At 50.8% G+C, this 24074-nt stretch overlaps 1 protein-coding gene across 1 annotated transcript; it reads left to right on the top strand.

The window, feature by feature from the left end:
* Window positions 1–3376: 3376 nt before the first annotated feature.
* Window positions 3377–13870, top strand: TCF15 (transcription factor 15). Its single transcript, XM_056844196.1, has 2 exons — window positions 3377–3847; window positions 13777–13870. The coding sequence occupies exons 1-2, from the start codon at window positions 3377–3379 to the stop codon at window positions 13852–13854; spliced, it is 549 nt and encodes a 182-aa protein (XP_056700174.1). The 3' UTR covers window positions 13855–13870.
* Window positions 13871–24074: the final 10204 nt, after the last annotated feature.

The following is a 24074-nucleotide window of genomic DNA, read 5'->3' as shown; positions in this document are numbered from 1 at the left end:
TTTTAAAAAGACTGTAAACGTGGGAACAATATTATCGATTAAGGAAGAAGAAGAAGAAGAAGAAGAATAGAGTTGGAAGGGACCACCAGGGTCATCTAGTCCAACCCCCTGCACAATGCAGGAAATTAACAATTACCTCCCCCCAAATCCCCAGTGACCCCAACCCTCCCCCTGCCATGCAGGATCCCACAATCATAGCGCATCTGACAGATGGCCACCCAGCCTCTGCTTAAAGACCTCCAAAAAAGAAGGAGGAGGAGGAGGAGGAGGAGGAGGAGTTTTTTATATTGCTGGCTTTCTCTATCACTTAAGGCAGAATCAAAGCGGCTTACAATCACTTTCCCTTCCCCTCCCCACAACAGAGACCCTGTGAGGTAGGTGGGGCTGAGAGAGCTCTAACAGAGCTGTAACTTGCCCAAGGTCACCTAGCTGGCTTCATGTGTAGGAGTGGGGAAACCAACCCAGTTCACCAGATCAGAGTCCACCTCTCCAAACCACCGCTCTTAACCACAACACCAAGCTGGCTCTCTATTACAACTTGATCCTGTGCAAAATTTGTTTCTTTTAAAAAGACGTCCCCATTCAAGAGCTTACGATCTAAAAATGTCTTTATGTTCTATGGCTTTGAACCTCAGAATGTAAGAAGAGTAGGATTGCCAACCTCCAGGTAATAGCTGGAGACCTCCTGCTATTACAGCTGATCTCCAGCCGATATAGATCAGTTCACCTGGAGAATATGGCCGCTTTGGGCAATTGGACTCTACGGCATAAAGTCCCTCCCCTCCCCAAACTCCGCTCTCCTCAGGCACCGCCCCAAAAACCTCCTGCCAGTGGCGAAGAGGGATCTGGCAAAAGCCTGGCTGGATCAGACCAAGGCCCATCAAGTCCAGCAGTCTGTCCACACAGTGGCCAACCAGGGGCCTCCAGGAAGCCCACAAGCAGGATGGCTGCAACAGCATTCTCCAGCCCGAGCTCCCACACAACCGATTCAAAGAGGCATAACTGCCCCTAATCCTGGAAAAGAAGGCAAGAGAAGGCAAGGCCAATCAACAGCTATTCACAGTGATGACTAAATGGAACCTCCATGTTTAGAAACAGTGTACCTTTGGGTTCCAGATGCTGGGGACGGATGCCAGAAGAGAGCTCTTTGCAGAGCTCTCATTCCTTTCAAGGGAGAGCCTGTGCTGGAGGATGACCCAGTGGATCAGGCCCAATTTGAAGCACAGGTTCTTCCCTTCAACCTCCAGGAACATGTTCTGCCGTGATCTGATCTAATGGAGATAGGGTTGCCAGCTTCCAGGTACTAGCTGGAGATCTCCTGCTATTACAACTGATCTCCAGCCAATAGAGATCAGTTCAGCTGGAGAAAATGGCCACTTTGGCAATTGGATTCTATGACATTGAAGTCCCTCCCTCCCCAAACCCCGCCCTCCTCAGGCTCCGCCCCAAAAACCTCCCGCCGGTAGCAAAGAGGGACCTGGCGACCCTAAATGGAGATCTGATCTACTGGATGTTATATACTGGAAATCAGCGTCTAGCAATTTGGCTGGCTGGGGATGCCAGCCTCCAGATGTCATCTGCTTGGCATGCAGGAGGTCCCAGGCTCAATCCTTTGCATCTCCAGTTAAAGGATCCGGCAATAGGTGATGTGAAAGATCTTTCTTTGCTTGAGATCCTAGAGAGCTGCTGCCAGTCTGAGTAGACAATACTGACCCTTGATAGACATATAGTCTGATTCAGTATGTCACAGTTCTGTCTGAACTCTCTTAGCCCCACTTACCTCACTGGGTGTCTGTTGTGGAGAGGGGAAGAGAAGGTGATTGTAAGCTGGCTTGATTCTCCATAAAGGCATAGAAAGTCGGCATATAAAAACCAATTCTTCTCCTTCTCCTCCTCCTTCTCCTCCTTCTTCTGTTCCGCAGGTCCTGTAAGACAGAGCTTTTCCACCAGGCCTACAACTGAGGGCAGCTGCAAATCCAATCTGTACTGGCCTCCCCACCTCACCCTCTTCATGTATTTGAAATGGCTTGGTCGAGGGGCAGCCGCCTGTGTGGGCTCTTACGTTGGCGTGGGATTGATACGCCATCTCTGATTATGGTTTTATGGGCTGAATTTATTGACAGTGTTATTGTTGATGTTATTATATTTTTGTCAAGTTTTTAAAATGATGTTATCCGCCCTGAGCTGGCTTGCTGGGGAGGGGGGAAACTACAAATATGAAAAACAAATAAAAAACAAACAAACAAATAAATAAATACAACGTTCAACGTGTGTGTTCCCGAGGACAGCTCTTTATTCTGGTATCTCACGGAGAAAAGCATTGGCTATGGAGAGTTGCTAAAGAGGTTGGGGGTAGTGTTGAAGCACCCCTCTGCTACATCTCTGTCCACTTCACCCTTTCCAGAAGCTGTTTGGAAACCAGGGGGGGGGGGGATCAGGATTTACAGTCCTGCCGTTGCATGCATCTGCTCTTATCAGGAGAATGCAAAAGATCTGTTTTCCAGGAGAACACAAAAGCAGAGTTGCCTTTTTTTAAAAAGATAGCTATGGCAGAGAGTTATTTTTGGTCATTTATTGTCTCCGTTTGCATCTTGCAATTCCTTTGGGAAGCTCAAAGGTAGCTTTCCTGGGGCTTCCCCTCTTCTAGGCAGGTTCTGCAAACTGAGCACAGCTTAGTTTGGGTGAGAGAACTGTATCATGTGCCCCCTCCTCTTGCCCTGCCGCCTTCTCCGGTCTCAGTTCAGCAACTCGGCAGCACGTTACCTCTGCCTCTGGCACCCTCTCCAAAGTAAGCACACACACACACCCCCCACAGGGGACCCTCCCTTTGATCCAGCCTAATATTCTCCCAGAGGCATCCAGGCACACAGCCGGACCTGGATCCCTTCCCACCGGCTGCCCCTGCCGGGATCACTCTTTGCACGGTGTCTGGCCTCCAGAAATCTGCCCCTTCCCCTGCTTCCCCTGTCATCCACCAGCTTCATAAAAAACGCAAGACCTGCAGGAAAACAGAGCAGCCGCCTGGATTCTCTGGTGCCATTTGATTCCCGAGGCCGGAGCAGCATCTCCGGCCTCATTGGCTGGCTGGGATTCTGCTCCAAGATCCTGGCCCCGCCCAGGGCCTTATATGCAGGAGGATCCTTTGCCGGTCCCACCAGAGCTTTGCTCCTTGACACTGGAAGAGAGCAGGCGAGAGCCGCAGCTGTGAGCTGTCCCGCCTCTGGAGCGGCCAGAGGTGGAGGCGTGGAGCTGCTGTCCATCTGCATCAAGCTCTCCATCCTCCTTGCAAAGTCTTCTGGGGAGGGGCTGTGCAGCTCAGGGCCTGGACTCTCCGAACACCCCTAGGCTGGGCCTTTGGGGGTGGGAGGCCGTCGCCATGGCCTTCGCCATGCTGAGACCGGTGGCCGCCCATGTGCTCTACCCTGACCTGAGCCTCATGTCGGAGGAGGACGAGGAGAACCGCAGCGAGAGCGACGCCTCCGACCGGTCCTACGGCTGCTTCGAGGGGGGCCCCGAGTCGCCCCGGAAGCCGGGCCAGGTGGGGGTGGTCAAGCAGCGGCAGGCGGCCAACGCCCGCGAGCGGGACCGGACCCAGAGCGTCAACACGGCCTTCACGGCCCTGCGCACCCTCATCCCCACCGAGCCCGTCGACAGGAAGCTGTCCAAAATCGAGACCTTGCGCCTGGCCTCCAGCTACATCTCCCACCTGGCCAACGTCCTGCTCCTGGGCGAAGGCTGCGAGGACGGGCAGCCCTGCTTCAGGGCCATCTACGGCTCCAAAGGGGAAAGAGAGGCCAAGCAGCCCCGGAGCATCTGCACCTTTTGTCTCAGCAACCAGAGGAAGGGGGTGAGTCTCTGGACCGGGGGTCGCCCGGGGTGCTGTTTCTGCCAAGTGAGGGGGCCACGGGTCAGGCGTGCCTCTGTTCTGCATCCTGTAATCCGTCAGTCCGCACTAGGACAGCTCGATTTGAGTCCCATAGCGCCTTAGAGACCAATAACATCTTTAGGGTATGAGCTTTCGGGAATCAAAGCTCTCTTGACCCTCAGAATCTTATACTTGCAGAGGCTAGCAATGCTGATTCTATGACCTTGGGCAGTTCATGAGAGGGGGGGCATCTTGGACATCTTCTGGGCATGGAGTAGGGAGTCACTGGGTGTGTGGGAGGGAGGTAGTTGTGAATTTCCTGCAATGTGCAGGGGGTTGGACTAGATGACCCCGGTGGTCCCTACCAACTCTATGATTCTGTGATTTTGCCCTGAAAATCTCGTTGGTCCCGAAGAAGAGTTGGTTTTTACATGCTGACTTTCTCTACCACTTAAGGAAGAATCAAACTGGCTTACAATCGCCTTCCCTTCCCCTCCCCACGACAGACACCGTGTGAGGTAGGTGGGGTTGAGAGAGCTTTAAGAGAGCTGCGACTAGCCCAAGGTCACCCAGCTGGCTGCGTGTGTAGGAGTGGGGAATCAAACCCGGTTCACCAGATTAGAGTCCGCTGCTCCAAACCACTGCTCTTAACCACTACACCATGCTACTGATCTCGAATGTAGCTCTCCTGTAATCTGGTTAACCCTACTTGGTAATCCTAGCTCTGCAGGGAGCTGCATGCAGCGACTTGGAGGCGAGGAAAAGGTAATTGGTGCATGCTCAGAGTCACTCCAGCCTAGCCTCGCTTCCTGAGTTCTGGGCCAGAGCCTGGCGCTCACAATAACTTCCTGCCCCAAAGCCTAATTCAGAGGAAGCCCTGGACTTTCTCTTAGCTGTTGGGAAGGTTGTTCAAACAAAGTAGATCAGTGTGAATCTCCTGACCGCCACTTGGCTGAGAGTGCATATCTGGGAGGAGGGCAACAAAGATGGTGGGGGGTCTTAAGACCAAGTCCTATGAGGAAAGGTTGAAGAAGCTGGGTATATTTTGCCTGAAGAGGAGAAGGCTGAGAGGGGATATGATAACCATCTTCAAATATTTGAAGGGCTGTCACATAGAGGAGGCTGCCAAGTTGTTTTCTGTTGCCCCAGAAGGTCGGAACAGAACCAGTGGGTTGAAATTAAATCCAAAGAGTTTCCATCTAGACATTAGGAAGAATTTTCCAAGTTAGAGCGGTTCCTCAGTGGGCCAGGCTTCCTCGGGAGGTGGTCAGCTCTCCTTCCCTGGAGGTTTTTAAACAGAGGTTAGATGGCCATCTGTCAGCAATGCTGATTCTGTGACCTTAGGCAGATGATGAGAGGGAGGGCATCTTGTCCATCTTCTGGTCATGGAGTAGGGGTCACTGGGGGTGTGGGGGGGAGGTAGTTGTGAATTTCCTGCATTGTGTAGGAGGTTGGACTAGATGACTCTAGTGGTCCCTTCCAACTCTATGATGCTAAGTTTAGGGTTCCCCAGGAGAGGGTAAATTAGCCTGCAAGGGAAGAAGACCTCGCCAGCAGAGTTGGTACTTATTTTGTGCGTTTGCACCACTGACCTTTCGATTTCTAGCTGAGTCTTAAAAAGAACCAGGCCTCATTCTTCAGTCCTGAAACAAACTTTGTTGTGTCTCAGAGGACGCGCAGAATGCATTTCCTCCTACTATTGAAACATGCTCATCAGATGCTCATCAGACTGGGGAAAGAGTTTCCAGTTGGAATGTGTGGCTTCCGTGCGGGTTTCCAGCTGTCCTCGTTTTTTGAAATATGAATGAAACGGTTTATAATAAAATTTCTCTGCACTCCTATGGCTCAGGGAAGGTCACTGATGTTCCCATTCTACTGAAGCTGATGTGGTGGTTTCGTAGTTAATCAACAGGGTTGCCAACCTCCAGGTACTAGCTGGAGATCTCCTGCTATTACAACTGATCTCCAGCCGATAGAGATCAGTTCACCTGGAGACAATGGCTGCTTTGGCAATTGGACTCTATGGCATTGAAGTGCCCTCCCCTCCCCAAACCCCGTCCTCCTCAGGCTCCGCCCCAAAAACCTCCCGCCAGTTGTGAAGAGGGACCTGGCAACCCTATTAATCAAAGAATCTATATTCTGAATCTTGTCTTAAACTCCCAGTCCTCTGTGACTGGACTTTGCCTTTACCTACATGTGTTGAGAGCCAGCGTGGTGTAGTGGTTAAGAGCGATGGTTTGGAGAAGTGGACTCTGATCTGGAGAACCAAGTTTGATTCCCCGCTCCTCCACATGAGCGGCGGAGGCTAATCTGGTGAATAGGATTTGTTTCCCTTCTCCTACACATGAAGCCAGCTGGGTGACCTTGGGCAAGTCATAGCTCTCTTAGAGCTCTCTCAGCTGCACCTACCTCACAGGGTGTCTGTTGTGGGGAGGGGAAAGGAAGGTGATTGTAAGCTGGTTTGATTCTTCCTTAAGTGGTAGAGAAAGTTGGCATATAAAAACAAACTCTTCTTCAATGGAAGGTATGCAACTTTTGCATGTACCAATGTAACTGCACATGGTTCTCTCTATGCAAATAGCAGCCTTGTTTTTTCAAAGTTCCAGGTCATGCAGAGAAAGCCTGCGCCTGAACCCTTATACCTGCAAAAAAGAAGAAGAAGAAGAAGAAGAAGAAGAAGAGCTGGTTTTTATATGCTGACTTTCTGTACCACTTAAGGGAGACTCAAACTGGCTTACAATCACCTTTTCCTTCCCCTTCCCACAACAGACACCTTGTGAGGTAGGTGGGGCTGAGAGAGCTGTGACTAGCCCAAGGTCACCCAGCTGGCTTCATGTGTAGGAGTGGGGGAACCAAATCCAGTTCACCAGATTAGCCTCCGCCGCTCAAGTGGAGGAGTGGAGAATCAAACCCAGTTCTCCAGATCAGACTCCACCGCTCCAAACCACCGCTCTTAACCCCTACACTATAGGTGGTGTGCCTACCTCCCAGTGTATGCGCATAGGCCAGGGAGTGGGGTTTGCTACCACCATAGACCCACCATGTGCACTCATTGCACTCGGACCTGTGGCTTGAAAATGGGGAGGGAGGAAACCTTCAGCATATTAAATGACTGGGTCTGAATGTGAGCATCTTTCCCCCTCTTTGTTTATTTTTACTGACTTTATCGATACCCCACTTTTCTCCCTTATGGGAACCTAAAGCCGCTTACATTGTTCTCCTCACCTCCATTGTATCCTCACAACAACCCTGTGAGGTAGATTAAACTGAAAGCGTTTGACTTACCAAAAGCCACCCAGCAAGTTTCCATGACAGCCTGGGAATTTGAACCTGGTTCTCTCAGATCCTAGCCCTAACCACTTACATTCATGATGGCTCTCTTTCCCCTCTATTGCCTCCACAAATCACAAAAGGAATGAGTCTCCATGACACAGTAAATGCAATTTCCCAAATACCTTTTGTCTGAATTTCCCAAATACTTTTTGCCTTTCTCTGGGCACAGAGCAGTGGCCACTGGGGGAGTGGAGGGGGGTAATTGTGAATTTCCTGCATTGTGCAGAGGGTTGGACTAGATGACCCCTGAGGTACCTTCCAGCTCTGTGTTGCTATGAAGCTCATTCATCCATATTCTAATGCAAATTCCACCCTCTTTTGAATGTAGAAATTTTGATTTAACTGCAAAACAAGTAGAGAGCCATCATGATAATTAGCCATGTTAGTCTGTCTGCAGCAGTGGAAAAGAACAAGAGTCCAGTAACACTCTAAAGGCTAACACATATGAGCTTTCGTGAGTCACAGCTCACTTCTTCAGAGAGCCAGTGTGGTGTAGAGGTTAGAGTATAAGACTAAGATCTGGGAGACCCAAGTTTGCCATGGAAACTTGCTGGGTGACCTCGGGCAGGTCACACGCTCTCAGCCTAACCTCCCTCACTGGGGGGTTGTGTGGATAAAATAGAGGAGAGGAGAATGATGTCAGCCGCTTTGGATGGCCCTTGGGGAGGAAGGTGGGCTACAAATGAAGTTAATAAGCAAGGCTTGACTGTGGTATTATGAATCACGGCATTTGTGTGACCGGTTACTTTTCTGAACAGTGGCCTGTTTCTTCCTTACAGTGTATTGCTCACATCATTTTTGTGATGCTTTAAGGAGAGATGCAGCAGAGACAACATTTGCTCAGAATCCTCAGCTGAGGATTCCCAGGAGTGCATGTTCTGCTCATTTGCACACGCACATCTCCAGTGGTACAGAAAACGGATGTGGGCCCACACATTAAAAAAAGCACTCGGTAGCCTGGGTTCACATCCTGGAAGCTAGTTATACTAATGCGAGGGAAGTGAATGCTGGTTGTGGGAACTAGGGTTGCCAGGTCCCTCTTCGCCACCGGCGGGAGGTTTTTGGGATGGAGCCTGGGAAGGGCGGGGTTTGGGGAGGGGAGGGACTTCCATGCCATAGAGTCCAATGGCCCAAGCAGCCATTTTCTCCTGGCAAACTGATCTCTGTCGGCTGGAGATCAGTTGTAATAGCGGGAGATCTCCAGCTAGTACCTGGAGGTTGGCAACCCTAGTGGGAACCCAGCAGTGATGGAAAGGTACTCTATATATTCTCAGAAGTACATTGTTATATCAGTGCAATGTTATGTATCAGTACAGGCACTTAAGAGCGGCAGACTCTAATCTGGAGAAACAGGTTGGATTCCCCACTCCTCCACATGAAGCCTGCTGGGTGACCTTGGGCCAGTCACAGTTCTCTCAGAACTCTCTCAGCCCATGCAGAGGCAGGCAATGGCAAACCAACCCTGAACGTCTCTTGCCTTGAAACACCTACGGGGTCGTCATAAGTCAGCTGTGACTTAATGGCTCTTTCCACCACCACATATGCCCAACAGGGGATGAATGCGCACACACACAACCTGGCGCACGTTTCTGATAGCCCCAGTACCCACTTGATGAAATTGGCTAGCGGAGGTTTAAGCCAAAGACCGCATTTCTTCAGGGTGGTTGTGAGGTTAAAAGGGAGGAGAGGAGAATGATGTAAGCCATTTGGGGTCCCCATTGGGGAGAAAGAGTATAAATGAAATAAATAAAAATAAAAAAACATGCTATTCTTTGCACTAAAAGGAATCGTGCCCATTTGGAAGTCATGGCATTTACACTAGAAGATCTGGCCATCCTAGACTGAGGGGAAAGAACTCTGTACATGCTCAAATGCACTTTACCTGTGAGTTTGCTCCATTTGCACCATGCAACACTAGGAACAGATTCCGAGTCCTAGAACTGACCAGCTGGGCTTTCCCACTTGTATGCTATGGCCCTACCATAGGGCAAATTGGTCAGGTTCCCTTGAAGAGGCAGCGTAGGTCTTTTATGCAGGGCTGTTTCACTCGCCATCACCCCTTCGATGACTTCGGGTCTTTGATTGGATTATGCCTGCCGTTTCCGGCCGTCAGAAGTCGCCTCGCTCTCCCCCCTGCGTTTTCCCACATCTTGCCCGCGTTTTGAGGTATCTGTTTTATCTCAAATGTGAAAACGCGGGGAAACATTGGGGGGCAGTGAAGGCGACCTCTTGACGGTCGGAAACGGGCAGGCACAATCCAAAGAAAGACCTGAAATCGCCGGAGGGGTGACGGAAAGTGAAACAGCCATGCATAAAAGACCAGAGACGGGAAAGAAAGAAGGAAAGAAGGAAAGAAAGAAGGAAAGAAAGAAGGAAAGAAGGAAGGAAGGAAGGAAGGAAGGAAGGAAGGAAGGAAGGAAGGAAGGAAGGAAGGAAGGAAGGAAGGAAGGAAGGAAAGAAGGAAGGAAAGAAAGAAGGAAGGAAGGAAAGAAGGAAGGAAAGAAGGAAGGAAGGAAGGAAAGAAAGAAGGAAGGAAAGAAGGAAGGAAAGAAAGAAAGAAAGAAAGAAAGAAAGAAAGAAAGAAAGAAAGAAAGAAAGAAAGAAAGAAAGAAAGAAAGAAAGAAAGAAAGAAAGACCTCTTCGTTCCCCGATTCCTGATTTTGGCAGGCCCAGCCTTGTGCCATCTTATTCGGCTCCTAAGGTCAAAGATGCTGCACAGGGTTGCCAACCTCCAGGTGGGGCCTGGAGATCTCCAGGAATTACAGCTGATTTCCAGAGGACAGAGATCCATTCCCTTGGAGAAAACAGCTGCTTTGAAGGATGGACTCTGTTGGCCTTACACCCCACTGAGGTCCCTCCCCACCCCTCCCCAGGAATCTCCAGGGATTCCTCGACTCAGAGCTGGCAACCCTAGGGGATAGGAAGTAGCTGTTTTCCCTCCCCGTCCTCACAGGTGAGGCTGCTGTGTAGAAAGCCAGATGCCCGTTTGGGCCACACGCCCACCATATTGTGCTCTCCTGACTTATCGTGATGGCCTGTATACCAAGGAGCACTTAGAGAGTCATTCATTCAAGGGCCACCTGCCACACCTGAAGCAGCAAAGAAATCTAGGCTCCTCCACTGAATCTGGTAGGCCTAGGGTTGCCACGTCCCTCTTCGCCACTGGCGGGAGATTTTTGGGGCACAGCCTGAGGAGGGCAGGGTCCGGGGAGGGGAGGGACTTCAATGCCATAGAGTTCAATGGCCAAAGCGGCCATTTTCTCCAGGGGAATTGATCTCTTATCGGCTGGAGATCAGTTGTAATAGCAAGATATACATCTTGACATTGGTCTTACTGAAGAGCCTGTCAGGCTGCTGGAAATTCGTGCCTAATATGGATATGACTTGTGTGCATTATTATTTCCTTTGAGAATATGATCAGCTGATGAAGCCTTTGGCGAAACGTGGACACTGATCTAGACAACACGTCCATATCTTCTCCGGCTGTTCTTGCTGTGGACCTTGTTCCCAGACTGTCTCTATTGATTCTTATAAAAATTACTTATCTTGGAACATATATCCTGAAACGAAAAATATTTATGCATTATAGGATTGTTCAATATTTTACTTGGTTAATAAGGTCTTTCTTGTTAGTCTGTACTTTGTTGTGTATTCTTGTATATTTGTATATATTGTGTATTGCTTGTTCTTTATTCACCTTTCACTATTGCACTTATAATATGTTTATATTGCATTGTTATTGTGTGCTGTTTTTGCTTTCTTACAATACTATACTGCACAGAGCCTATTTTTCTTCTAACCTACAGGTAATAGCTGGAGATCTCCTGCTATTACAACTGATCTCCAGCCGATAGAGATCAGTTCCCCTGGAGAAAATGGCGCCTTTGGCCATTGGACTCTATGGCATTGAAGTCCCTCCCATCCCCAAACCCCACCCTTCTCAGGCTCCGCCCAGAAACCTTTTGCCGGTGGTGAAGAGGGACCTGGCAACCCTACTCCATCTAGTACCTGGAGGCTGGCAACTCTACATGGAAGCAACACAGTAGTCCTAGGGTTGCCAACTCCCAGTTGGGATATTCCTGAAGATTTCTGGGTGGAGTCATGGGGACGGCAGAGCTTGGATAGGGGAAGGAACTCAGCAAGGTATAATGCCATAAAGTCTACCTTCCAAAGCGCCCCCACTTTCTCCAGGGGAACGGATCTCTGTTGTCTGGCATTCAGGTGTAATTCCAGGAGACCTCCGGGCCCACCTGGAGGCTGGCAACCCTATCTCCTGGGCAGCACTCGGTTCTTGCAAGGGTGCCGTTGGGTGGCACAGTTCCTTAGGCTAGCCTTGCTCAAATCTCTGCCCGTCTAAAGATTTTTTAATAAGTGACGTGGAAATATTTTGTGACCGATACACAGATTAACGTATCGGTCCAAGTCGGTTTTCCTTCAGTCTTCCAGGGTTTGAGAATCAGCAGTGTTTCCTTTCAACCGGATGAAAGTGTAATCTGAAACTCTGTGGCTTGTCCGGCAGCAGAAGCCGGCCCGTGCGGAGACGGAGAGGGCTTGGTGTCTCTGAGATGCAGAAGACCATGCCTACGCACACGGCCTTGTTAGAGTGGATTGTTGGAAAGGCAAACTGGGCAGGCCCAGAATTATTGACGGGAGAGATATCACTCTGGACGCTTTCAGACGTGACACGGAACATGTTTTATATAACTAGGGTTGCCAACCTCCAGGTAATAACAGAAGATCTCCTGCTATTGCAACTGATCTCCAGCTGATAGAGATCAGTTCACCCGGAGAAAATGGCTGCTTTGGCAACTGGACTCTATGGCATTGAAGTCCCTCCCCAAAACCTGCCCTCCTCAGACTCCATCCCCAAAATCTCCCGCCAATGGTGAAGAGGGACCTGGCAACCCTATTTATAAAGGCAGAAGAAATGCTTGGCTGGAGCAGACTATTCTGTTTTCAACAGCCAAAGGAATGTTTCTGGGAAGCCCGCAAGCTGGGGATGAAGACAGTGTCCAGCCCCTCTTGTTGGAATACCAGATACTGGCTCCAGAAGTAGACTGCCTTTAAACATGGAGGTTCCACTTAGCAAATACGGCCTAAATCCTGTTTTATTTTTATTTTTTGCCTTTCCTGTGTCTGTGTGTGTCAGACATATAGCCAGCTTGACTAACAGTTCTGGCTGTTTTCCTGCATGTTTCAGATGTGAAATTTGACTCTGAAACTGAATTTTGTTTCAAAAGTTGACTTTGAAGGAAGTTTTAAAAATACCTCTCTCTTTTTTTGGCTGCATTTTAAGTTATCTTGCTAACTTTGTTCCTCTTTACCTTCTTGGATTTAAGAGCCATAACTGCAGCTATTCTATAACTGATAATATTGGGGAGAAGGGAGAGATGACGTTACAAAAATACCTAGTGGTGACTGAGCTGGAAAATCCAAACACAGCCCCTTCGGTTTCTCACACAGAGCTCTTGTGCCGCTCTGGTTCAGTTCGGTGGGGCCTCTCCTGGTGGATCGTGCCCCACGTCTCAGATGTCTCCACTGGTCTCCTTCTCTGCCGTTTTTCTTGATGCCCAAACTCCCACTCAAAGCAACTGACTTGCCATGTCTCATGGTAGAGGGCTATAAAGGGTGGCCAACTCTGAGTTGGGACAGAAGGCAGAGCCAGGATACAGGATGATCTTGACAGGTTGGAGAATTGGGCTAAAACTAATAAAATGCATTTCAACAGAGATAAATATAAAGTTCTGCATTTAGGTAGGAAAAATCAAATGCATAATTATAGGATGGGGGAGACTTGTCTGAGCAGTAGCGTGTGTGAAAAGGAGCTTGGGGTCTTAATAGACCAAACACTGAATAAGAGTCAGCAGTGTGATGTGGTAGCTAAAAAGGCAAATGTGATCTTGGGCTGTATCAACAGAGGTATGGCATCCATATCATGCGAAGTGATGGTATTGCTTTACTCTGCTCTGGTTAGACCTCACCTAAAATATTGTGTTCAGTTTTGGAGAAAATGGCCGCTTTGGCAATTTATGGCATTGAAGTCCCTCTCCTTCCCAAACCCCACTCTCCTCAGGTTCTACCCCAAAAATCTCCAGGTATTTCCCATCCTGGAGCTGGCTATCCCTAGTACATATAGTTGGGTGAGGTAGGAGTTACCAGTAAATGGCTACCTACCACTTGAGTATTTTGCAGCTGGTTCATAAGTAGGGTTGCCACGTCCCTCTTCGCCACTGGCGGGTGGAGCCTGACGAGGACGGGGTTTGGGGAAGGGAGGGACTTTAATGCCATACAGTCCAATTGCCAAAGTGGCCATTTTCTCCAGGGGAACTGATCTCTGTCGGCTGGAGATCAGTTGTAATAGCAGGAGATCTTCTGTTATTACCTGGAGGCTGGCAACCCTACTCGCCCTCCTCGGGCTCCACCCCCAAAATCTCCAGGTATTTCCCAACCTGGAACTGGCAACCCTAGCCTGCAGGCTCAAGAAGGGTGGGGACCCCTGAAATAAATAGCAGGTCCATTTTCTTAAGCAAGAGGCTGCTCTGCCACTACTCAACATTTCCCCCGACTTTTCCTTCCAGGGCAGCCGACGGGAACTCGGCAGGGGAAACTGCTTGAAGGCAAGAGGGGTGAACCAGTTGAAGGTGCTGCGGAGGTGAGCTAAGCCTCAGAGGACCGTCTGTTCCCAGAGCCGAGCCAAGGTGGGCTTCACCCCTCGGAAACTGCGTTGGATGTTCCGGATCGGGGCAGGGGGGTGGGAGTGATGGATCCCAGGGTGCCCAGTGCTGATGAGTTGCGAACCCTGGTTATGACGTGACTCACCACTTGGTGGACTTGGAGGAGACAGAACGGGGTGGGAGATGACTCGGACTGCGGTGCGGCCGGGAGCGAAAGCTGCAAAAAGAGAGGAGAGACGACCGTTCCTGGGACATCCGCCCAGTCTCCTGGAGATGTCCGCTGTGCCCACCTGTAGGCGAAAGCGCATGAGAACTCTGTGAGTCTGGGGGTGGCAGGGGCGACCCACGGCGGCGGCAGCCCAGAGGAGCCTGTTTTCCCAAGGGCTCCATTGAAAATAGAGCTTTATCAAGATTATTGCTGGTCTCAAGGGTCACTGTTGTAATTATTAGGATTCTCTATTCAGCAGGCTTGAAAATAAAGTTATTTTTCACATCCTCTGGAGCCTCTCTGTTTACCTGTTCCTCAGGCCTCACCTGTTCCCCCAAAACTTTCCCTCCCCCGTCAACTAGGGTTGCCAACCTGCAGTTGGAGCCTGGAGATCTCTTGGGATTACAACTGATCTCCAGACAAACAAGATCAGTTCCCCTGGAGAAAATGGCTGCTTTGGAGGGTGGGATCTGTGGTATTATACCTTTCTGAGGTCCCTCCCCAAGACCCACCCGCCTAGGGATGCCAGCCTCCAGATGGGACCTGGGGAACCCCCGGAATTACAGCTGAGCTCATCTCCAGACTGCAGAGGTGAGTTCCCCTGGAGAAAATGGATGCTTTGGAGGGTGAAATCTGTGGCATGGAGGGTGGACTCTATAACATCTCCTCATTGGGGAGGGGCCGTTGCTCAGTGGTAGAGCATCTGCTGGGCATGCATAAGGTCCCAGGTTCAATCCCCCGGCATCTCCAGTAAAAGGGACTAGGCAAGGTTTTGGGGGCGGAGCATGAGGAGGGCAGAGTTTGGGGAGGGACTTCAATGCCATAGAGTCCAATTGCCAAAGCAGCCATTTTCTCCAGGTGAACTGATCTCTATCAGCTGGAGATCAGTTGTAATTAGGGTTGCCAGGTCCCTCTTTGCCACAGTGGGAGGTTTCTGGGGTGGAGCCTGAGGAGGGCAGGGTTTGGGGAGGGGAGGGACTTCAATGCCATAGAGTCCAATTGCCAAAGCAGCCATTTTCTCCAGGGGAACTGATCGCTGTCACCTGGAGATCAGTTGCAATAGCAGGAGATCTCCAGCTAGTACCTGGAGGCTGGCAATCCTACCTCCATTGGTCCGTAGAGCAGGGGGTAAGGTACAGATAAATACCTGTTGACGCTGCTTCTTAAAAAACCAATTTTTAAAAAAACTGAAAGCAGGGGGAAAAACCCTCCCACTCTTAGCTGTCCAGCAATCGCTCCTTGGAGAAAAGCACAGCCGTTTGTAGGTGGCACCGACCCGCGGCAGGGCCCAGTTAGCATGCTGCGTTTTTGCTTGCATTGCGTGTACAAAGTCCGGCATTTCGTCCTTGCAATGTGGGAATGAGCCGGCCTGATTGCCCACATGGGAAAGGTGCAAGAGGTGAGGGCAGCTTTGTGGCCCTGAATGACTCAGAGGCCGTCCAGCCCAGCTGTGGAGCCAGGAAACTGGGGGATTCATTTCCTAATAAGCATGCACAAAATTCCCTTTTATAGGCTGGTGGCTTCCACAGAGCCCTGTGAAGGATCTTCCCTTCCCAGCATCCTAAATAGATCTCTGCCAAAGAAGGAGAGTAGGTTTTTATATGCCGACTTTCTTTCCCACTTAAGGAAGAATCAAACCGGCTCATAATCGCCTTCCCCTCCCCACAACAGACACCCTGAGAAGTAGGTGTGGCTGAGAGAGCTCTAAGAGAGCTGTGACTTGTCCAAGGTCACCCAGCTGGCTACGTGTGTAGAAGGGGGGAACAAATCCAGTTCTCCAGATTAGAGTCCGGCGCTCATGTGGAGGACTGGGGAATCAAACCCGGTTCTCCAGATCAGAGTCCAACTGCTCCAAGCCACCTATGGACTCTATGGCATTATACCCTGCAGAAGTCCCTCCCCTCCAAAACCCCTCCCTCCCTCCTCAGGCTCCACCCCCAAAATCTCCAGTTATTTCCCAGCCCAGAGCTGCCAACCCTACCTGGTAGAGGGTGGCATTATACCCTGCTAAGGTCCCTCCCTTCCCCAAATCCTGACCTTCCCACCCCCCAAAATCTCCAGGATTTCACCACCCCTGAAGCGGCAACCTTACGAGCCCCCATCCCAAATTTCAGGCAGGCAGGTGATTTAACTCCCTACACTAGTCAGGTCCAAAGTCCGGCCCGGGGGCCAATTGCGGCCCCTGGGCCGGTTTAATACGGCCCCCCAGCCTGTTTTGCAGAGAGAGAAAAGGGGGTGCGTGGGGGCTGCGCCTGTGCTTTGCATCCCCGACCGAGGGGGCGACGCTTGGGCGGAGGGTCGCCTCGATTGGCTGTCTCAGCCCCACCCCCCGAAATGAAGGCCAGCGAGTCTGAAACCCTATAGAGGCTTCTTACCTGGAGCCCGCACCTTTGTTGTTCTGACACATGGAAAAGCAGCAGCAGCTCCTCCCGAGTGGGTCAAGGGGGATCCTGAGGATGGGTTGGGGGGGACTTGAGGGTGGGAAAGGTGGCGAGGGGGGAAGGGAAATGCAAGGGAGGTCAGAGGCTGGCCCCAATCAGGGAGAGGAAAGACATCCCCACACACACACACACACAAACACCGAAAAGCCTGGGAGTGGGGGGGCTGCTCCGTCTGGCTCTCCTCTTTCCTCCTTCCTCTCTGCAGAAGGATGGGGTGGGGGGGAGATGCAGCCCCTTCCCTGCATTTCGGAGGCCTCGCGAGGGATCCAGATTTGCAGGGTGGGAGGGAGGAGGGGAGAGACCGGATGGGTCTTGAGTGGGGGGATTGTGAGTCAAGGAAAGGCAGGGGGAGAGGGGGCTGGATTTGGGGGCGGGGAGTGTTTGGAGTCAGACCCCCCAGCAGGTTCTCTCCAAGGCAAGTGGCTGCTTCGAAAGAAGGGATGGGGTGGGGGAAATAAATGACTCCTGGCATGTATTGTGTTTGGAAACGAGGCACGTTCAGAAGGGGCCGAGTCTGCAGAGGACACCCCTGTTCATTCCGGAGGTCAAAGCCCCGAGCAGAGAGCAAAGAGGTCAGAAGGAAAGAAGAAGAGAAGGGTTGGTTTTTATATGCCCACTTTCTCTACCACTAAGGCTAAGAGAGCTGTGACTAGCCCAAGTTCACCCAGCTGGCTTCGCGTGTAGGAGCGGGAGAAACAAATCCAGCTCACCAGATCAGCCTCCGCCGCTAGTGTGGAGGAGTGGGGAATCGAACCCGGTTCTCCAGATCAGAATCCACCACTCCAAACCACCGCTCTTAACCACTACACCACGCTGGGTCTCATGGGGAGAAAAACTCCACCTTCCTCCCTGCACGGGAGATGTCAGAGTGTTTGAATCTTGGACTCCAGGAGAATGAAAACCAGTTTATTTCCTGGCTCAGATGAGGGGAGGACAGAATACCCCCGGCATGGTTGAAGGGAGAGAGTCGACAGTCCCAGAAAGGCACATGAGCGGTGGGGGGGGGGGAAGGAAGAGTTCCTGCTCCCTCCCTACAGAAGGCAGGTTGGAGATTTAGAAGCTGGGGGGCGTCCGGTGAGCTTAAAGGGGTTTGGGGGAAAGGAAGGAACGTAGCCATGGTTTTTGTGGTGCAGTCTGTGGTTATGGGCATAATAAGTATGCCGTTTGCAATACGCTTTGCATAAAATAGTTAATTTGCATTTAATTAATTTAATTAAGAATGTCAGGCAAGATGGTTGGCTCTCGCGCATGTTCACTTCATCAAATCTGGCTCTCTTTGAAAAAAGTTTGGACACCCCTGCCCTACACCATCCATATAAGCCGAAATTCTCATGGAGTGTCGCTCGCACCCAAGGGATCTTTCCTGCCAAACTATACCCAGAAGGGGTCCCTCTTTAAAAGGCCATAAAACTCTGTGGAGACCAATAGGCAGAGACATGGGGATAATCTTTTCCTTCGTTGGTTTCTCCTAGAGATCCAGATGTGATGTGGGCAGGGAGTCTGAGCTCTACAGAAACAGCGGAGGTGGGTGCGCTAAACCTTGCACACGTATATATGCACACGTAAACTCTGCTAGGTATTCATTTCAACTTTTTTCTCCCAGCAAGATAAGGCACCAGATGGCTCGGGGGCAGTGGGGCTTTGCCTTCTTTGGCCGCCATGCTCTGTTTTCACAATTTGAGAAAAGAAATGCAAGCCCTCCTGGTTGCTCTTAGATAAGCGGAGAAACCCTCTTGCGGAGAGCGATGGCATCCGGCCCTCGTCTCTTGCTGTATGTGTGTGTCTTTCACTATCGGCAGGGCGGAAGCTTCAACCTTTGCTCCGCAGAACCGGCAGGCTGCTTTTTCCCCAAGAGAGGAAGGCAGAGCCTCTGCTTGGCATGCAGATGGCCCCAGGTTCAATCCCCGGCATCTCCATTTAAAAAGGCCCAGACAGGAGGTGATGGGACAGACCTCTGCCTGCGACCCTGGAGAACCGCGGCCAGTCTGAGTAGACAATATGGACCTTGATGGACCCAGGGTTTGATTCAGCAGAAGGCAGCTTCATGTGTTCATGAGTGGGGAGAGAATGGACCACAGGAAGACCTGCCGTTGGACTTCCTTCTCCCAAATGGGGCGAGGGGGTGAGTCTTACAAGGGACACAAGGAAATCTTTCACCTCCGTCCCAAAGGGCCAGGCTTGACTGGGGAGAAATAGTCCAGATCTGCCTCTGCCCTCCTGCTGTGTTTCAAGTAGGGTTGCCGCCAACCTCCAGGTGGGGCTTGGCGATCTCCTAGAATTACAACTGATCTCCTAACTATAGAGGTCAGTTCCCCCCTGGAGAAAATGGCAGCTTCTGGGGACAGACTTTATGGCATCACATCCCTGATGAGTTCCTTGCTCACCACAAACAATACTCTCCCCAGGCTCCACATATGAGAAGACGAAAAAGAAGAAGGGAGGGGCTGTGGCTCAGTGGTAGAGTCTCTGCTTGGCATGCAGAAGGTCCCAGGTTCAATTCCTGGCATCTCCAGTTAAAGGGACTAGGCAAGTAGGTGATGTGAAAGACCTCTGCCTTGAGACCCCGGAGAGCCACTGCTGGTCTGAGTAGACAATACTGACTTTGATGGACCAAAAGTCTGATTCAGTATAAGGCAGCTTCATGTGTTGAAGAAGAAGAGTTGGTTTTTATATGCCGACTTTCTCTAACTTTAAGAAGAATCAAACCAGCTTACAATCACCTTCCCCTCCCCACAACAGACACCTTGTGAGGTAAGTGGGGCTGAGAGAGTTCAGAGAGAACTGTGACTAGCCCAAGGTCACCCAGCAGTCTTCATGGGTAGGAGTGGGGAAACCAACCCGGTTCTCCAGATTAGAGTCCGCCACTCTTAACCACTACACCACACTGGCTCTTGGCAATGCTGGTTTCGAACTGCCTGGTGAAAAAGTAGGGAAGATGTACTAGCTGCTTTGACTCCTGCACAGAAGCAAATGATGAACAGCAGTGGTAGATTGGGGCCCGCGGTGTCAGGGAGTGTCTCATGCGGCACTTGTGTTGAATCGCCTCTTATTGTGTGTTTTTTTTAAATACCAGCACAGACTGTTGAAGCTGCAAAATTTGATTGCTGTACATATTTCATAAGAAGAGCTATACTGGATTAGACCACCAAACCCAGCATTTTATACTCAGCTAACCAAATGTTTTGGGAAGCCCACATGCCAAGGCATGAAGGCAGCAGCTCTTTCTTCAGAGGTATACTGCCTCCAAACATGGAGGTTCCATTTAGCCACAATAGCCATCAATGGGCCTATACTTAGGGATGACAACTTCGGCTTGGGAAATTCCTGGAGATATGGGGATGGAGTCTGGGGAGGATAGTGCTGGTGGGGGAGGGATCTCAGTGGAATATAATGCCATAGATCAGTGATGGCGAACCTTTTAGAGACCGAGTGCCCAAACTGCAACCGAAAATCCACTTATTTATCGCCGAGTGCCAATGCGGCAATTTAACCTGAATACCACCCCCAGAGGGGGCCCAGAGGGAGAGGCTAGGGTTGCCAAGTTCCTCTTCGCCATGAGTGGGAGGTTTTTGGGGTGACGCCTGAGGAGGATGGGGTTTGGGGAGGGACTTCAGTGCCATAGAGTCCAATTGCCAAAGTGGCCATTTTCTCCAGGGGAACTGATGTCTATTGGCTGGAGATCACTTGTAATAGCAGATCTCCAGCTAGTACCTGGAGACTGGCAACTAGTTCCTTAGTGTTTTCTCTCTACATATCAAGACAAATGGAAAGGTGTTTGGAGGATGGCTTGTGGGCACTTCAAAGGTGGAATAGGACTGCACGCCCCTCCGCCCGCACAGACCCAGAGGGCGCTGGAGAAGCCGCTGGAGGGAAAGAAGGAAGGAAGGAAAGAAGGGAAGGGAGGGAGGGAGAGAAAGAAAGAAAGAAAAAGAGAGAGAAAGGGAGAAAGAAATGGAGCGAGGGAGAGAAAGAAAAGTAGGGAAAGAAAAGGACAGAGGGAGACAGAGAAAGAAAGAGGCCATTTATGCATGGGAGGTTTTGCCTTGGATTTGCCACTCTCCAGATGCACATTTTCCCCATCCGGATTCTCAAAACGGCTTCTGTGGGAGAGTCTGGGGGCCACCGCCAGTGATGTCGGAGGTTCCCCACCCCTGGGCTACAGCCTCCCCCATCCGGGGAGGGGCAGAGCTGGAAAGGCCAGCGGCTTGGAGGAACCACGCGTGCCGGCAGAGAGGGCTACGCGTGCCGGAAGTGGCACGCGTGCCATAGGTTCGCCAACACGGCCATAGATCTTACCCCCCCCCCAAAGCAGCCATTTTCCCCTGGGGAACTGGCCCCTGTCACCTAAAAATTAGTTGTAATTGCAGAAGATTTCCAGGCCCCACATGAAGGCTGGTAATCCTAGGGTTGCCAATATGGTCCAGATAAATTCTTGCAGATTTGAAGGTGGAACCTATGTTGGGGGAAATATGAGGAAGGATTTCACCTGGAATCCATGGTATACCATATAATCTGCCCTCTGAAGCTGCCGTTTCTCCCAGGGGAGCTAATCTCTATAGTCTGGAAATCAGTTGTAACTCCGGTAGCTCTCCAGGCTTCCCTGGAGCTAGGGTTGCCAACCTCCAGGTAGTAGCTGGAGATCTCCTGCTATTACAACTGACCTCAGTTCCCCTGGAGAGAATGGCCGCTTTGGCAATTGGACTCTATGGCATTGAAGTTCCTCCCCTCCCCAAACCCCGCCCTCCTCAGGCCCCTAAAATCTCCCGCTGGTGGAAAAGAGGGACCCATTCTACGTTTCAGTTATTTAACCTGGGCGCCAAATAAGATACTTGGTCCTGAGCAGCTGATGAAGATATATTGAGATCTCTTAAAACTCGCTGGCCGTAGCCAGTCGCCCTGAATCCCCCAGAGAAAAGGAGGATCTTTGCATTCCCACTGAACAGCCTCCGTTCTTTCAAAGAAAACAAAACCCACTCTCAAAGATCCTGGGATGTTTACAGAACCCAGCGCATGGGGAGAGAGCCCTTCCCAGTCTGGCCAGTAAACCCCAGTGGCTGGAATGTGTTTTAAGACTCTCACGGCTGTTTATTGGGGTCTGGGACGAATTAGACATGCTGGGAACAAAATGCCCCCCCCACCCAGCCTCGTCCCCACCTGGGATTTTCGCTCGCAGCTGCTGTGAGCCTGCAGCCACATATATCAAAACCCGGAGGGAAGGTTAAGGGGGGGGGGGGCAGGGGACCGGGAAGGGATCCTTCAAGACCAAGGGTGCTGAGCTTCAGAGCTGGGGAAGGAATTCTCCTTCTCTTTCTCTATAGGGAACAGCCAAGATTAGGGATGCCAGGTCCCTCTTCGCCACCAGCGGGAGGTTTTGGGGACGGAGCCTGAGGAGGGCAGGGTTTGGGGAGGGGAGGGACTTCTTCAGTGCCATAGAGTCCAATTGAGGCCATTTTCTCCAGGTGAACTGATCTCTATTGGCTGGAGATCAGTTGTAATAGCAGGAGATCTCCAGTTAGTACCTGGAGGTTAGAACCAAAGCTGGAGATCTCCCGCTCTTGCAGCTGATCTCCAGGCGACCCTAGAGGAGAGCGAGCCCCACCTCCAATTGTCAGAAAAGGCATACATAATGAAAAGGTATCTTCCTCTGCTGGCCTCCCTATTCCCTCCCCCCCTTGTTCTATGTTACTCTCATTATTGGGTGGGGGGGCAACCTAGTGCTTATTCTGGGCACTATGGGCCAAATTAAGCATCACCTGGAGTTTTTAAGGGTTTTTAATTGGGTTTTATTGCTTAATTTTAGAATTATTACTTTTATTGTTAATCGGTTCTTGTAGGTTATCCGGGCTGTGTGACCGTGGTCTTGGTATTTTCTTTCCTGACTTTTCGCCAGCTGCTGTGGCCGGCATCTTCAGAGGAGTAACACTGAAGGAAGATGCCTGCCACACCACAGCTGCTGGCGAAACCCCAGGAAAGAAAATACCAAGACCACGGTCACACAGCCCGGATAACCTACAAGAACCAATGAACTCTGACCGTGAAAGCCTTCGACAATATTTTATTGTTAATGTTTGATCTATTTGATGATGTTCCCCGCCCTGAGCCTGGTCTTGGCCGGGGAGGGCGGGTTATAAATTGAACAAACAAACAAACAAACAAACAAAAGGAAGTCCTGGAGCAGTCAGCAGGGGTGACTGCGAGGAAACGTCCCTGCATAAAAGGCCTGTAAGTATGCTTCTACAGCGTGATTTCTGCACTGTTTAGTGGGTCACGTTAAAGCTTATGCTTTAGTTTCCACTCTGTTTTCAGCTGTCTGCAGTCCGATCCCTGGTGCCTTGTGTATTGGCTGTTCCCATCCTGTTGACTGTATTGACTTAATGCTGCATAATCCGCCTTGAGTCTCAGCAGGAAAGGTGGACTATAAATAATATGGATAAAATAAATGGCACATTGAACACCATTGCTTACAGATAGGTGCCATTGCTCCTCTTCTGGTGGTGTAGTGGTTAAGAGCGGTGGTTTGGAGTGGTGGAGGCTGATCTGGAGAACCGGTTCGATGCCCCACTCCTCCACATGAGCGGCGGAGGCTGATCTGGAGAACCGGGTTCGATTCCCCACTCCTCCACATGAGCGGCGGAGGCTGATCTGGAGAACCGGGTTCGATTCCCCACTCCTCCACATGAGCGGCGGAGGCTAATCTGGTGAACTGGATTTGATTCCCCACTCCTACGCATGAAGCCAGCTGGGTGACCTTGGGGCCGGTCACACACTCTCAGCCCCACCTACCTCACAGGGTGTCTTTTGTGGGGAGGGGAAGGTGATTGTAAGCTGGTTTGATTCTGCCTTAAGTGGTAGAGAAAGTCGGCATATAGAAACCAACTCTTCTTCTTCTTCCAAGTAAATGATTGTGTAAGCCTTAAGCAGAAGCTCCTTCCAAAGCACCCCACATCCTCTCTGTCTTCCCCTCTCTTCCTCTCTCCGTCCTTCCCTCTTTCTCTGCCTCGCTGCTCTCAAAAACACTTGGAAGGGCACTTGGCTGCTTTCTTTGAGACAGGAAGGTGTCCCCGAGTCTCAGGAAGGGAAAACACTCTGTGCTGAACCCACAAAGGCAGTCTCCGTGGGGCTGGGGCTGGCCGGACTCCAAGCCTGACATCACCTGGGAACTGGAACCCGGACCGCAGCTGTGTTCTTCGGCTTCATCTTCTAGTTTTTTCCAGCTCCAGTGGTGTTTTCGGTGTTCTTTTTATAGCTCTCTCTCCTCCCAAATATTTCAAGCTCTCAAAACGTTTAACCCCAAAGATCTAGGAGAGTCTGGATGGGAAAGGAGAAGGGAGATAGATCGGCTCCTTCCCTAGGAACGTGGATGGGCAAGCGAATTCTTTAAATCCACCCCCCCCTCCCCAGTTCATTATATGAGAAATTTTTGCCAGTTATTTATCCATCACCCTACGGTTGCCAGGTCCCTCTTGCCAATGGTGGGAGGCTTTAGGGGCAGAAGCTGAGGAGGGCAGGGTTTGGGGAGGGGAGGGACTTCAATGCCATAAGAGTCCAATGGC

This window comes from Euleptes europaea, chromosome 2, assembly GCF_029931775.1.
Source record: "Euleptes europaea isolate rEulEur1 chromosome 2, rEulEur1.hap1, whole genome shotgun sequence".
Lineage (NCBI taxonomy): Eukaryota > Metazoa > Chordata > Lepidosauria > Squamata > Sphaerodactylidae > Euleptes > Euleptes europaea.
Note: the sequence above shows the minus strand (reverse complement) of the source record. Positions and strands in the feature narration are given on the sequence as shown.

Excerpts from the sequence above, each read along its gene's own strand:
- TCF15 (XM_056844196.1), top strand. The coding sequence starts at position 3,377 with ATGGCCTTCGCCATGCTGAGACCGGTGGCCGCCCATGTGCTCTACCCT. Across the intron at positions 3,848-13,776 it reads TCAGCAACCAGAGGAAGGGG|GGCAGCCGACGGGAACTCGG; the intron begins GTGAGTCTCTGG and ends TTTTCCTTCCAG.